General features: G+C 36.6%; 1 protein-coding gene across 9 annotated transcripts in view; it reads left to right on the forward strand.

Moving 5' to 3' along the window:
• The first annotated feature begins 5,473 nt into the window (after nucleotides 1-5,473).
• Nucleotides 5,474-13,166, forward strand: part of neo1a (neogenin 1a) — a 199,834-nt gene continuing 192,141 nt past the window's right edge. For 5 of the 9 annotated variants that reach the window (XM_048185579.1, XM_048185580.1, XM_048185582.1 and 2 more), the window contains exon 1: nucleotides 5,475-5,919. In XM_048185579.1, coding sequence (XP_048041536.1) covers nucleotides 5,847-5,919 — 73 coding nt within the window. In that variant the 5' untranslated portion in view covers nucleotides 5,475-5,846. Of the gene's footprint in view, nucleotides 5,920-13,166 lie in introns of all 9 variants that reach the window. The other 4 variants (XM_048185583.1, XM_048185578.1, XM_048185584.1 and 1 more) reach the window with 1 other exon arrangement.

Genomic DNA, 13,166 nt, shown 5'->3' on the forward strand with positions numbered 1-13,166 from the left:
TACAAGCTTCAGCTACCCCCAGAGTATCGCATTCACCCCACATTCCATGTGTCGCTTTTAAAACCTCACCACCCTTCTGTTCCTCTTCTCCACATAGCCTGGTGTGATACTGTCACACTGTGGGTACTGTCACAGACACGCCAGGCTCCAACACCCACCAATCACAACGCATTCCATCTCCCGAGTACTGACCACTCCCACCTGCACCTCATCTGCTCACCAATCAACACCACTACTTAAGACACTCACACACATCCTCACATTGGCCGTTTCTCAAAACCAAGTTCGCAAACTTCGGACTCGCATCCTTGGTAGTTGGGACTTGGCAAGTTCGACTCAGGAGAACGAACTCCCTGTGGACGGGAGAACACAAGTCCGGTGATTCTGCAAATGGAACTGCAGAGTACTTGATAACGTCACTCAGTTCGCTCTGGGTTCTCCGGTTATCTCTTTATGTATGTTTTAGCCAACAATAAAACAAAATTTGTTGTAAAACACCACTCTGCCTCTTTTCGTTTTATTTAAAAAACAAACAAAAACATATTAATAGCCTCAGGCAACGAGTGATTGATTATCTGCAATGTCTGCATATATTTATAACAAAACGAAATATTAAACAACCCTGCCTCTTTTCGTATATATTTCAAAAATATTAAATGTAATACTATTTGTGCATACTCTGATTAACTTCACTGTAATAAAATGAAATAGGCTATAATATAAAACAAAACCATGTCTCTATTTGTTTTATGTCAGTTTTAATGATCAATAATAGCCATTAAAAAGGTAAGAATATACAATAAGAAATAAAGCAAACAATTCAGTCAAGCATACAAAATCAGCGCTTTAGTAGGATACAAAAGTTAAATAGCCATATATAAAGTTATGAAACGTCACGTTGCCCTCAGCCAAAACGGAGCCAGCGGCAAACGTCAGAAGGACTAGCCGAGTAAGGCTGCTCTCAGCTGGGCACATGAGCACTGAGCGTCCGGTGATCGCCTGGATCTCACAACTCCGACAACGTCAGATCAAATTGTCAGAAAGGCGCAATCTTTATCAATAAACCACAAATTTGAGCTTTAAACCAGCACATTTTCGCCTGAAAAACTCTTAAAACTACATATCATGACATAATAACAGTAATATGTTTAAATTATGCGGGGTTTCTCCTTTACTATTGACGCTTGCTGGTTAGTGCGAGATGCATTCTGGGATACCTGGCTGTCTCAAGTCTGCACAAGTCACCTCTCGATGCATCCTCGATAAAAGGGGCGGATCAAGAACACATCCGGGGATTTGAACTGAACTTGGCTAGATGCGAACTTTGAAATGGAACAGTACTTGGACAGTGACTGATGACGTTTCACAAGTCCACAAGAACACAAGCACAGACAAGTACGCATATTGAGAAACGGCCATTGTCTGGTATCGTTTGCATCATAAGACTTACAGTACCTCAAGGACTCTCTTCGCTAATTACCTGTCTCCTTCGTCTCCGAGTTACCTCCTTGTGTCTCCAGTCCGTGTGTGAGTGTCGTCTGTCTCCATCGTCTCCGCTCAGCTACCACCATCAACCCTGCAAGCCACAAAGGACAGTATCATTGCTTATTCACTCATCATTCACCTCTACAGCATCCACGTACTCACCTGTGTTCACCTGTAACTCTACTTGTGTCAATAAACAACGTTAACTGTGATCCTCTGTCTCAAGCTCCATCTGTACTGTAACACGTGTTAACGTCAAGATATTTATTAATATAACTCCGATTGTATAACTCTCCGATCTAGGATGGCTTGAGAGTGAGTAAATCTTTTGGTAATTTTCATTTTAAAGTAAACTAATCATTTGACAAAGTGTTCTTAGTGCATTAGAAGTTGCCTGAGCTTTTATTTTCTGACACTTTAGGTCTGCCATAGAATCATAAGAGCTGCTATATATAAAGAGCTGCTTTCTTTTATATATTCTCTTCATCTTGAACAGAGAATCTATTACCATTAGGAAAGAGTTCAATCAGTCCAATATGTGTCATACCACTGTATGTATCTTCCTTTTTGCCTGACCTTGTGAAACAGAAGTAGCATACCTTTAAAAAGAATACATACTTTAAAGGAATATACTTAATTGCAAACTTGTTAAGTGCAATTGAATTAAAATGTAAATTCACCCACTTAAGTAGCATTTAATGTCATTTTGAAACTTATATATACGTATTTGCGGTTCTGGATTACTTGATCAGATTCCAAAAATTAAGTACTTGTAATTAGATTATATTACATTTTAAAATACTCATAATCAGACTACAGTTACTGTTTTATTGATCACCTGATTACATATTGTTTATACAATGGCAGTAAATCATTCATACTTTATTTATATTGATTTATGTAGATGTAATAAATAATATTTAATGCACTTCATGATATTGATAACAAAGAATGGATTATATTTTCTTTCTCTTTGTGTTTTTATATCAATATGGTACAATATTATCCTATTCAATTCAATGTGATAAACGGGTTAGGTCAAAAGTAATCTAAAAGTAATCCAAAAGATTATATTACCTAAAGAGTGTAATGTAATGGATTACGTTACTAACTACAGTTTTTTTTATTTTTTGTTAATTGTTAATTTTGGGTAAACTAACACTTTTTTTTGAAAAGAAGAAGAGTGACATACAGGTAGAAGAGACTTGCAAAGATGCGAGTAGATGAAATATCAACATAAAAAGGCTCAGAAGGTGAAGATATATGAACCTGCATCAGTCAGGATGAGTCTGTGGGCTGTAATTCTGGCCATTCAGCAAACATGGTGCCCATATGGCATATGATGTCCCTATCCACAACCAAATAATCTGTCTTAAATTAATAAGGCTCAGTGCTTACAGTGATCAGATTAATTCCACCAGCGTTTTCTAAACCTGTATTAATCCCTGTAATCCTCAGCAGTTTCCCTGCCAAGTGCTTTAATCCTTTAGCCACCAAGTGAGAAAAATACGAAAGTAGCCATGCAGACATACAATTCGGTTCTGTCCATCATTCCAACGTTCATCCTTTCACCTCTGTGTAAACAGGAACAAATATCTATTGAAGACTCCTACAGAAAGCAAGGAGGTTTTCTCTGTTTTGGATAAGGAACAGATTGCGGTGATCCCAAAGGTTTAAGCTAATCAAGAGTAGAGATCCCATACCATATCATCCTGTACATTGTTGCAAATTTCACCACAGCAAACGTGTAATACACTAGAGGTGAGTGATAAGTTACTGAGGTGAGCAGTGTGCGAATTGTCCCTAATGTCCTGATCACACCCCAACGATGAAATAATATTCAAGACAACATTTTCAGTGAAGAATTTACAATCAAATTTCTTAATAAAACAGAACATTTATTTGGAGAATCAGTCTTCTAAATAAAAAAGGACCATGAAATATGTACCATATCAAGTATCTTGAAATATCATGCACTCTTAAAAATGCTGGGTTAAAAACAACCCAAACTGGGTTAAAAATGGACAAATCCAGCGATTGGGTTGTTTTAACCCAGCAATTGGGTTGAATGTTTGCTCAACCTGCTGGGTAGTTTTAGTTTAACTCAACCTATTGTTTAAAAATTAACTTTTTGCTTGCTTAAAATGAATCTAAAGTATGTTGGAAATTAACATTTATTAATATGTTTAATGAATACTATATTAAACGATAAACATTCAATTGCTTATGTTCATCTTTTGATTATTATTGTTGTCTCTAGTAATTATGTGTCTGATTTTTAATTTCCAATCTATTTTGGGTTCATTTTAAGTCAGACATATAGTAATTTTTAAACAAAAGTTGGGTTAAATAAAACTGCCCAGCTCGTTGGGCGAACATTTAACCCAACCACTGGATTAAAACAGCCCAATCACTGGGTTTGTCCATATTTAACCCAACTTGGGTTGTTTTAACCCAACATTTTTTTAGAGTGTGTAAAAAACTGTACCATGGCATCATGAAAATGGTAATCATTCAGTATGTTCTGTACCACAGTCTATTCTTGTATGTCAGTGAATCTGCCAGTAGATGGAGCTCTTACAGGTGACTATTTCCAGAGCAGATCTGACAATGTGCTGCATTTTTTCAGTGGCAGTTGAATGAGCAGATTTTTGCTTCTATCAAGTCGTTGAAAGTGTTGAGGACAACTTTTACATTTTAAAAGTCCACAAAAAAAAAAGCCTTTCCATAAAAATATAAATTTAGAAAGAATATTTAAAATATGAATGTTGGTAATTAGCATTGGAGCCAGTTACGTTTTCATATAGGCTAGTATTTGGAAGTCTGTGATAAATTATTCATATATGAACATCATATATAACAAAAGTGTGAGTGATTAGCACAATGGCACAACTTCAGTCATAAAGAGACACAAGAAAACTAGTTTGTGACATTGATTGTGTGTTTTTTTAACCCAAGAACTTGATCATTTGCAACTGGATGTCTTAACAAATAATTTGATTTATTTAAGCTTATAAATTTAAGTTAAGTCTTAAGATATGTTTTAAATATGGACATTTTTCGTACACAATCATTTCGCTTCAGAAGGCCTTTATTAACCCTCTGGAGCCGTGTGGAGTACGTTTTGCTTTGGATGGATGCACTTTCTTGAGCTTTATACTCATTGGTCCCGTTCACTGCCATTATAAAGCTTGTACACGTCAGGATATTTATTAATATAACTCTGATTGTGTTCATCAGAAAGAAGAAAGTCATATAGATGGCTTGAGAGTGAGTAAATCTTGGGGTAATTTTCATTTTAAAGTGAACTAACCCTTGTAATGCATTTGACAAAGTGTTCTTAGTGCATTAGAACGTTGCCTGAGCTTTTATTTATGTTTAATAAATGAACATTTATTAAGAAGTTTAATGAATAATAATTAAACAATAAACATTTATTAAATTGCTAATTAATAAATGTTCACCTTTTGATTATTATTATTATTTCCTCTTCTAATTATGTGTCTGATTTTTAATTTACAACATATTTTGGGTTCAATTTAAACCAGTCGTATAGTAACTTTTAAACAATAGTTGGGTTAAATAAAACTGCCCAGCTCGTTTGGCCAACCACTGGGTTTGTCCATATTTAACCCAACTTGGGTTGTTTTTAACCCAGCATTTTTTTTAGAGTGTCTAAATACTATACCATGCCAAAGTATTGGCTATATACAATATAGATAACAAAAAGTTAAAAAAAAAAAAAAAAACAAATCACCTGACCTGATCAATAATCAGGTAGATCTTTTTTTGTGGTATTTAATAATATTTTAAACATCTTAATATTGAACTAAATCCTTAAATTGTTCATAAAGACTTTAAATAGATGTGTAAAAGCCGTTCCAGGCTTTTGTGATGGCCACATCAGATGAATCCTAATCTCTTTCTGATCCAGTTCCGGTTTTCCCAGGTTCCGATCTGAATTCCTGCTGCTCTCTTTCTCTCTCTCTCTCTCTCTCTCTCTCGGAGATCAGTGCAAAATATCTCCAGCCGTCCGGACTGACTCTCTCTCTCTCTCTCTTCACCTTTACACATTATGTCTGCACTGACGCCTCTCATTTCGCTCCTCTCCAGCTCGGCTTTGGTTTAATCTCGGAAATATGGATTGACTTTGATTTTCCTCGGTCGCCTGTTGAAGTTTTAAAGCGGCGGATCGTGTCTCTGCTCACCGAGCTTCATGTTTCCTTCGGCAACTTTCGGAAGTTACTCGTTCCGGATGTGTTCACACTGCTGAACTGATCCGTGCGCGCGATCAGAGGGATTTTAAATACGGATTGTGTCCGAGGCTTTTCACACTTTTTTTTATACTTGTGTTTAAAGTGATGGCGGAGCGGGGAGCCCGGCTGCTCCTCTCTCTTTTCTGCCTCACGATCACGGTTTCACATGCTGAAAAAGGTAAGACTGTGATTAAAGAGCATTAAAACTTTCTGCGGTGCGACCTGCTGTCTGTTACTCGAGTGTGAAATATATGAAAGTGTGACTAATAGTTTCACCTGAACTAACTTGGACAACTAACACAAAAATCGATGATTTGATCCAGTTCGTCGAACACACACACACACACACACACACACACACACACACACACACACACACCGTTCAGACAAGCATCGTAAATCAAAACATATGCGAAATATCACCTTTTAATCTTTATATTTGCTCTGAAAAGGCTCATTAACTGCAAAGGTGTGCTCTGCATTAACACCTTCACATAGAAAACCATTCCTTCATCAAGTAATGAGTCTCCAAACCGGCCTTGTGGAAGTAAATAAGTAATTAAAATCTTGTTAATTATGGGCTAATAACCTAATGTCTGTGGAAACCACAGCTCAAAGAGTGTTTTCCACGCACTGTTGGAGTTTCATGTACAGACACTGACCCTGTATGAAATCAGAGATCTTTTGCATCAAAGCATTTTTTTTTTTGCATACACGCCAGAAGGTGAATAGTGCATTTGTTTTTGACTGCACACCTGAAAGAAAACAGAAAGGTATTTTGGAAAGAAGAACATTTACCCTGGTTAATTTGGTGTGTGCGTAGAATTCTGGGTTGAACGAATGAAAATAAATTACTTTCCCTTGCTTGAAACCAAATAGAAAACATACCTAGGACAAAAAAACTATTGCTTATGAATATAATGCTGGCTTTACACTGCATAGAAGCGGCATGTATAACCTGAAAAGATGCCTTGAGGTGGCATAAATGCATTTTCACTGACATTGCATTTGAAATAATACAATATGAAATTGTTTTTTAAACCAGAATATGAAAAATTACACATATACACTGACACGATAATGGCAAAGTTTAAGATTGCACTTCATTTACACAAAGCCAAACCAGCATCAGAGGTGCCTTTGATGCAGGGACTAAGCTGGGTCAGAGCTACCATTTTTTATTTTCGTACTTTGCCATTGCATTGCATTTTTTGCACAGAATACGTAGCTGGCACAGATCAGCCTTAACTCAGCTGTGTAAATATGCCTTTAGCTTCGGAGCATAGATCATAATCTTTGTTCATATTGAATATGACAAGGCTCACATTTAATTTGCATGATGCATCAGTTAACTCTTTGATTAGTATTGGCAGCATGTTTTCACTAGTTTGTGTGCTTGTTCAGTAGGATCACGTATGGTGAAAGCAGGCCGTAGTGGAGTTTGCGGCTGGGCTGTCTTGCGTGCAGAGGCTGATGAAAGCTGCTCTGCTGCATGAAAAGCAATGTGCTGTGGTAAAAAATCACAGGCTTTGCTGGAGATCAGTACAAAAGAGAGGAATGGGGGGCTGGGTGGAATGGGCAGACTCTGTCTGGAAAGTAATAAAACCAGGAGATTAAGGGGGGAACAGGGAGTTCCTTTGGGAGTTTTGATTGATTCCAGAGAATTGGACCTACATGCGGAGAGTGAGTTTCAAGTTACTAATTGTGGGGTCCCCTTCTGAAAATATGTGTTTATTTGAAACACGTTTTTTGAGGTCCTGAAGTGCACAAACGCGAACCATAAGCAGTTTCGTAAAGATTAGGTCACCTAGATCTCGCCGATAACGGCGTTCCAACTTTTTGTTGCGCTGGAAAGGAAATGGGCTTGTCTGTTTTTTTTTTAAAAGTTGTCATTGCATCCAATTTGCATCCCGTCTTATCTGCATAATCCTGTTGGGAGAGAACTGTGTGCTGATGGCTTCCCTGTGGACAATGTAAACAGCATGCTAAACTGTATAAACACCCTCACAACCTTGTCTGCAACCACTCAGCGATGTAAGAGATCTGCGTCCTTCGCAGAGGCCTTCGTTGCACAGACCTTGCAAGACCTGAACAAAAGGACACAGTGTTGCTCTAACACAGATAGTGTTTTTTTCTGTTCTATATAGGCTATATACCTGGTTATAAAGTTAAGTTAGTGTAAGAATATTGATATTAGTATATTAGTGATGCACTGGATTTTTGCAACTGAAAATATTTGGCAAAAACAAAACATTTTTGGTTTCAGCCAAAACAGTTTTGGAAGGAAGAAGCCATTAACCGAAAATGATGTTTAATTAGATCTTCTCCAATCATGTTTTTTGACCTCATCAGCGTCTGTTTCATGCACAAAATGTAAATAAGCTACAACTGGTAAACAATGGTGTGGAAACGCTTAATTGTGAACAAAAAGAATGCTGAAGTAACAATATGTCAAATTTGTTTGACTGAAATATCTAGAAGCTGCTTGTTGCCGTTGAACTTTAAAACATGACATGAAAAGCACACCTTGTTTAATTACCCAAATTAATTTACCCAAACTTAAAGGGTTAGTTCACCCAAAAATGAAAATTCAGTCTTTAATTACTCACCCTCATGTCGTTCTACACCCGTGAGACCTTCGTTCATCTTCAGAGCACAAATTAATTTTTTTTGATATAATCCGATGGCTCAGTGAGGCCTGCATTGCCAGCAAGATCATTTCCTTTTTCAATGCCCAGAAAGCTACTAAAAACACATTTAAAACAGTTCATGTGACTACAGTGGTTCAACCTTAATGTTATGAAGCGACGAGAATACTTTTTGTGCGCCAAAAAAAATATAAAAATAACGACTTTATTCAACAATGTCTAGTCATGGGCAAAAACACTGCTTTATGAAGCTTCAAAGCTTTACAAATCCTTTGTTTCGAATCCGCACCAAAATCACGTGATTTCAGTAAACGAGGCTTTGTTACATTATAAGTGTTTCGAAAGTTCACGTGATTTTAGCAGTTTGATACGTGCTCTGAACCACTGATTCGAAACAAAAGATTCGTAAATCTACCTTACTATTAATAAGCAGTAAATTAGGAGTTTGAGGGAAAAGTCCTTGTGAAAGGATTAGTTCACTTTAAAATGAAAATTACCCCATGATTTACTCACCCTCAAGCCGTCCTAGGTGTATATGACTTTCTTCTTTCAGATGAATACAACTGGAGTTATATTAAAAGTGCCATTGAACGTTTTTTTTTTCACAAGATGTAATATAAGTCTAAGGTGTCCCCTGAATGTGTCTGTGAAGTTTCAGCTCAAAATACCCCATAGATTTTTTTAATTAATTTTTTTAACTGCCTATTTTGGGGCATAATTAGAAATGCGCCGATTCAGGCTGCGTCCCCTTTAATTGCTCGCGCTCTCCGCCCCCTCCTGAGCTCTCGACTCATCATTGCATAAACAAAGTTCACACAGCTAATATAACCCTCAAAATGGATCTTTACAAAGTGTTCGTCATGCAGGCTGCATGCATACATCGGATTATGTGAGTATTGTATTTATTTGGATGTTTACATTTGATTCTGAGTGAATTTGAGGCTGTGCTCCATGGCTAACGGCTAATGCTACACTGTTGGAGAGATTTATAAAGAATGAAGATGTTTATGAATTATACAGGCTGCAAGTGTTTAAAAATGAAAATAGCGACGGCTCTTGTCTCCGTGAATACAGTAATAAACGAAAGTAACTTTAACCACATTTAATAGTACATTAGCAACATGTTAACGAAACATTTAGAAAGACAATTTACAAATATCACTAAAAATATCATGATATCATGGATCATGTCAGTTATTATTGCTCCATCTGCCATTTTTCACTATTGTCCTTGCTTGCTTACCTAGTCTGATGATTCAGCTGTGCACCGATCCAGACGTTAATACTGGCTGCCCTTGTGTAATGCCTCGATCATGGGCTGGCATATGCAAATATTGGTGTTATGTCGGTGTTATGTTGAGATTCGCCTGTTCTTTGGAAGTCTTTTAAACAAATGAGATTTATATAAGAAGAAGGAAACAATCGAGTATGTCATTTCCATGTACTGAACTCTTGTTATTTAACTATGCCAAGGTAAATTCAATTTAATTCTAGGGCACCTTTAATAAACACCCTTATGCTCCTAAGCTTTATAATGGCAGTGCACGGAAACCAACTGTTTGAAGCTCAAATAAATGCTTTCATCCATCATAAACATACTCCACATGGCTCCGCAGGGTTAATAAAGGCCTTCTGAAGCAAAGTGATGCATTTGTGTAAGAAAAATATCCATATTTAACACGTTATAAATGTAAATTAACTAGCTTCTGTCCAAACGGCCATACGGATTCTACTTGCATCTAAAGCGTAACGTACTGGTATTACGCTACGCCATGATGTACGTTATATTTTGCATGAGTTACGCTTTAGACGCAAGTAGAATCCGTTTGGCCGGAGGCTAGTTATTTTACTTTATAACGTGTAAATCATGGGGTAATTTTCATTTTAAAGTGAACTAATCCTTTAATAGTGAATGTGTTCCCCATACTGAAGTGTTACCAAAAGGTACTATGGCAATACAGATTGCTTTTTGTTAGGGCTGTGTTGTATTTTGATATTTACAGTATGTGGAGAGATATATATTTGAATCGTAGATAAATGGATGCCTTTGTTGGTAATATTCCGTCGGCGCAATAGCTTGTTAGGCCATATGGCTGTCCGTTGCATTATAATCATTATCCGAAAGTCATCATTACTGTTGCAGCTGCATGTTTTCAGATGTCAGGGAACAAAGAGGATCAATATCACAGTAACAAATTAAGTATTGTCAGCAATTGAATCTCGCTGGAAATAGGGCGTCTGAATAAGCTCCAGCTGAGAGATCTAGCCTTCGACGTTCTTTATTCATTTAGATGGACAATGGGCCCTTGGCTAATTGCCTAATGTGCAAATGAAGGCTTGATAGCAGCATGTAAATGGATTATGATTGATGGAGTTATTTGTTTATTGCACTAGCGGCAAAAGTGCTGGTTAATAATTTGACCTGATATTTGTCAACATAATTTGGCTTTCTTTGTGACAGAATCAAACCCTTGTACTAAGCGATATGGCAGTGTATTGGTATGTTTGGAATGGCATATTACATATTGCTTTGCATGGAATGGAATGGATGATGTTCTACTTTGGCCAAAATAAGGAGTATCCAACTGGAGCACGCTTCATTCTTTATCCCAGAATGTAATGCACTTGATGTGACCTTCCATTTAGATAGCAAAAAAATTCAGGCAATATCATCTTTCCTTTTTTTTTTTTTTTTTTTTTTTTTTTTTTTAATCTCTTTCTTGAATCTTCATTAGAACGGACAGTCAAATGACTCCAAATTGGAGTGTAAAATGGGCATATTTTGTGTCTGACTTGTGGATTAAACATGCCACGTAGTGAGATCATATGGCAACAATTTAGCATGCTTCAGTTTGAAATGTTCAATGATGCATGCTGTTTCAATTATTACTTAAAAAAAAAAAAATAGTAAAGTATATAGTAAGCAGTATGTAGGCTCAAGTATTCCATTCCAAGCTAGCTTTTATTGGCTGAGTCAGAAAGCCTTAACGTCAGCACAGACTATTCACCAGCATTTCTTTTTTTGGTGGTCTCTAAATTGAGGTATGAATGGTTAGGACTACTTGTGAAAATTTGAGTCCGTTTATTGAAATGGTGAGCTTCCGCTGGAAAGATTTCTGATGATCCAAGCCAACTCTGCTCAATTCTGCTCCATTACCATCAGTAGTGTATCATTATGTTACTGAGTGCACTATTTTAGAGTAGCATTTGAGAAAATGACCAGTCTACGCAAATACACACCAGTTAGTGTATGGCTTTTTGTTGTTGTTGAAGGAATTCCGATGAAATGGTCATGCCTACGGAATGTTTGGTGGTCAACACCCTCATTTGGGATCTGAGTGGTTGCAGTTCCCAGTGGATCTCTCTTTGCGGGTGAATTGTGCCGTGTCTCTTGCCAGCCTCAGCAGCTGGAGAAGATTATGATGCATGTATGATATGAATGCTCATACTCGGTGAAGTGAAGCAAAATCCAACTAGAGTTTCTGATAAGCCATTTTGTAGTATCTTTCTCTTGGTGTGATTGTTTTGACCCTCACAAATCTACAATTATGCTAAAATTAAATGGTATTTAAATTATGAGTTATACACTAACTACTTTTTAGCTAAGACAAACAACACTATTAATATTTCTCATACATAGGGTGTTACAGATGAACAAAGTCAAAAAAGTTATTTAGAATTTAGAATTTTGTTTTAAAGTTGTTCTGTAGACTCAAATCATAATCCAGTATTTGTATTGGTTATATATCAACTGATATTATATATTTAATTATGCAATATTCATGCTAATTTCCCATATTTTTACATTTAGATTACCTTTTAAAACACAAAAAAAGTAATAAAACTATTAAATAGAATTTTTAACAGATCTCAAAATGAATATCCATTTGTGATGCCTAAATGTACTAAATTTTATTTCTAGTGTTTTGTTTTATTATTATTTTTCCCTAATGCTCAAGATAATTGGTTTGAGTAGGGCAAACTTAACAAATTAGTTCACACTAATGAACTTTTATGAGTTCACGAAACGGGTTACCATGTTCCGATACCCCTTTTCCATTCCCGATTCCGATACCTGAGCTCAGGGTATCGGCCGATACCGAGTACCGATCCGATACCTGGGTGTGTATCTGTATATATATATATATACACTACTAGCCCTGTATGATTTGATAGAATTATTTATGGTGTGCTTCAGACGAAAAACATACAGTGAACTACAGTATTTTTATTATCTGACATACATTTGTCAGTTATATTATTTATTTATTTTAAGTGAAAAAGAACTTCAAATGCAGCCACAAATCTAACACTGTAAACTGAAAAAGGTATATTAGTTTTACAATATAACTATCAAAACAGTGCAACAAATAAATCTAGGAATATAATTAGGCTATATAAGAAAATAATCTCTTTAAAACTTGAAGTCCAGAAACAATTTTGTTAAATAAAAATCTCATGTTTTCGACGACTGACAGCAGCTGGTCATCCAGAACGATAAACCCGACAATTTTGTCGGTTATCTTTATTTGTCTTTTGAAAACATTTCTCTTTGTTTGAATGAAGCTGGCACGCCTCATCCTTCTCCATCTTAAGCGCGTCAAACGCCCGAATCGCTCAATTCGCACCGCGTCATTCACGCGAATCGCGCCGCAGGGAGTCAATTTGCGTCTTTGCATTGACTTAACATAAATCACTCGCGCTTATCGCTTCATTCGCGTCTGGTGTGAACGCAGCATTAGCCTTTATGTAACCATCATGTTGCGCGGGGTGACGC

This window comes from Megalobrama amblycephala, linkage group LG3, assembly GCF_018812025.1.
Source record: "Megalobrama amblycephala isolate DHTTF-2021 linkage group LG3, ASM1881202v1, whole genome shotgun sequence".
In the NCBI taxonomy this organism is placed as follows: domain Eukaryota; kingdom Metazoa; phylum Chordata; class Actinopteri; order Cypriniformes; family Xenocyprididae; genus Megalobrama; species Megalobrama amblycephala.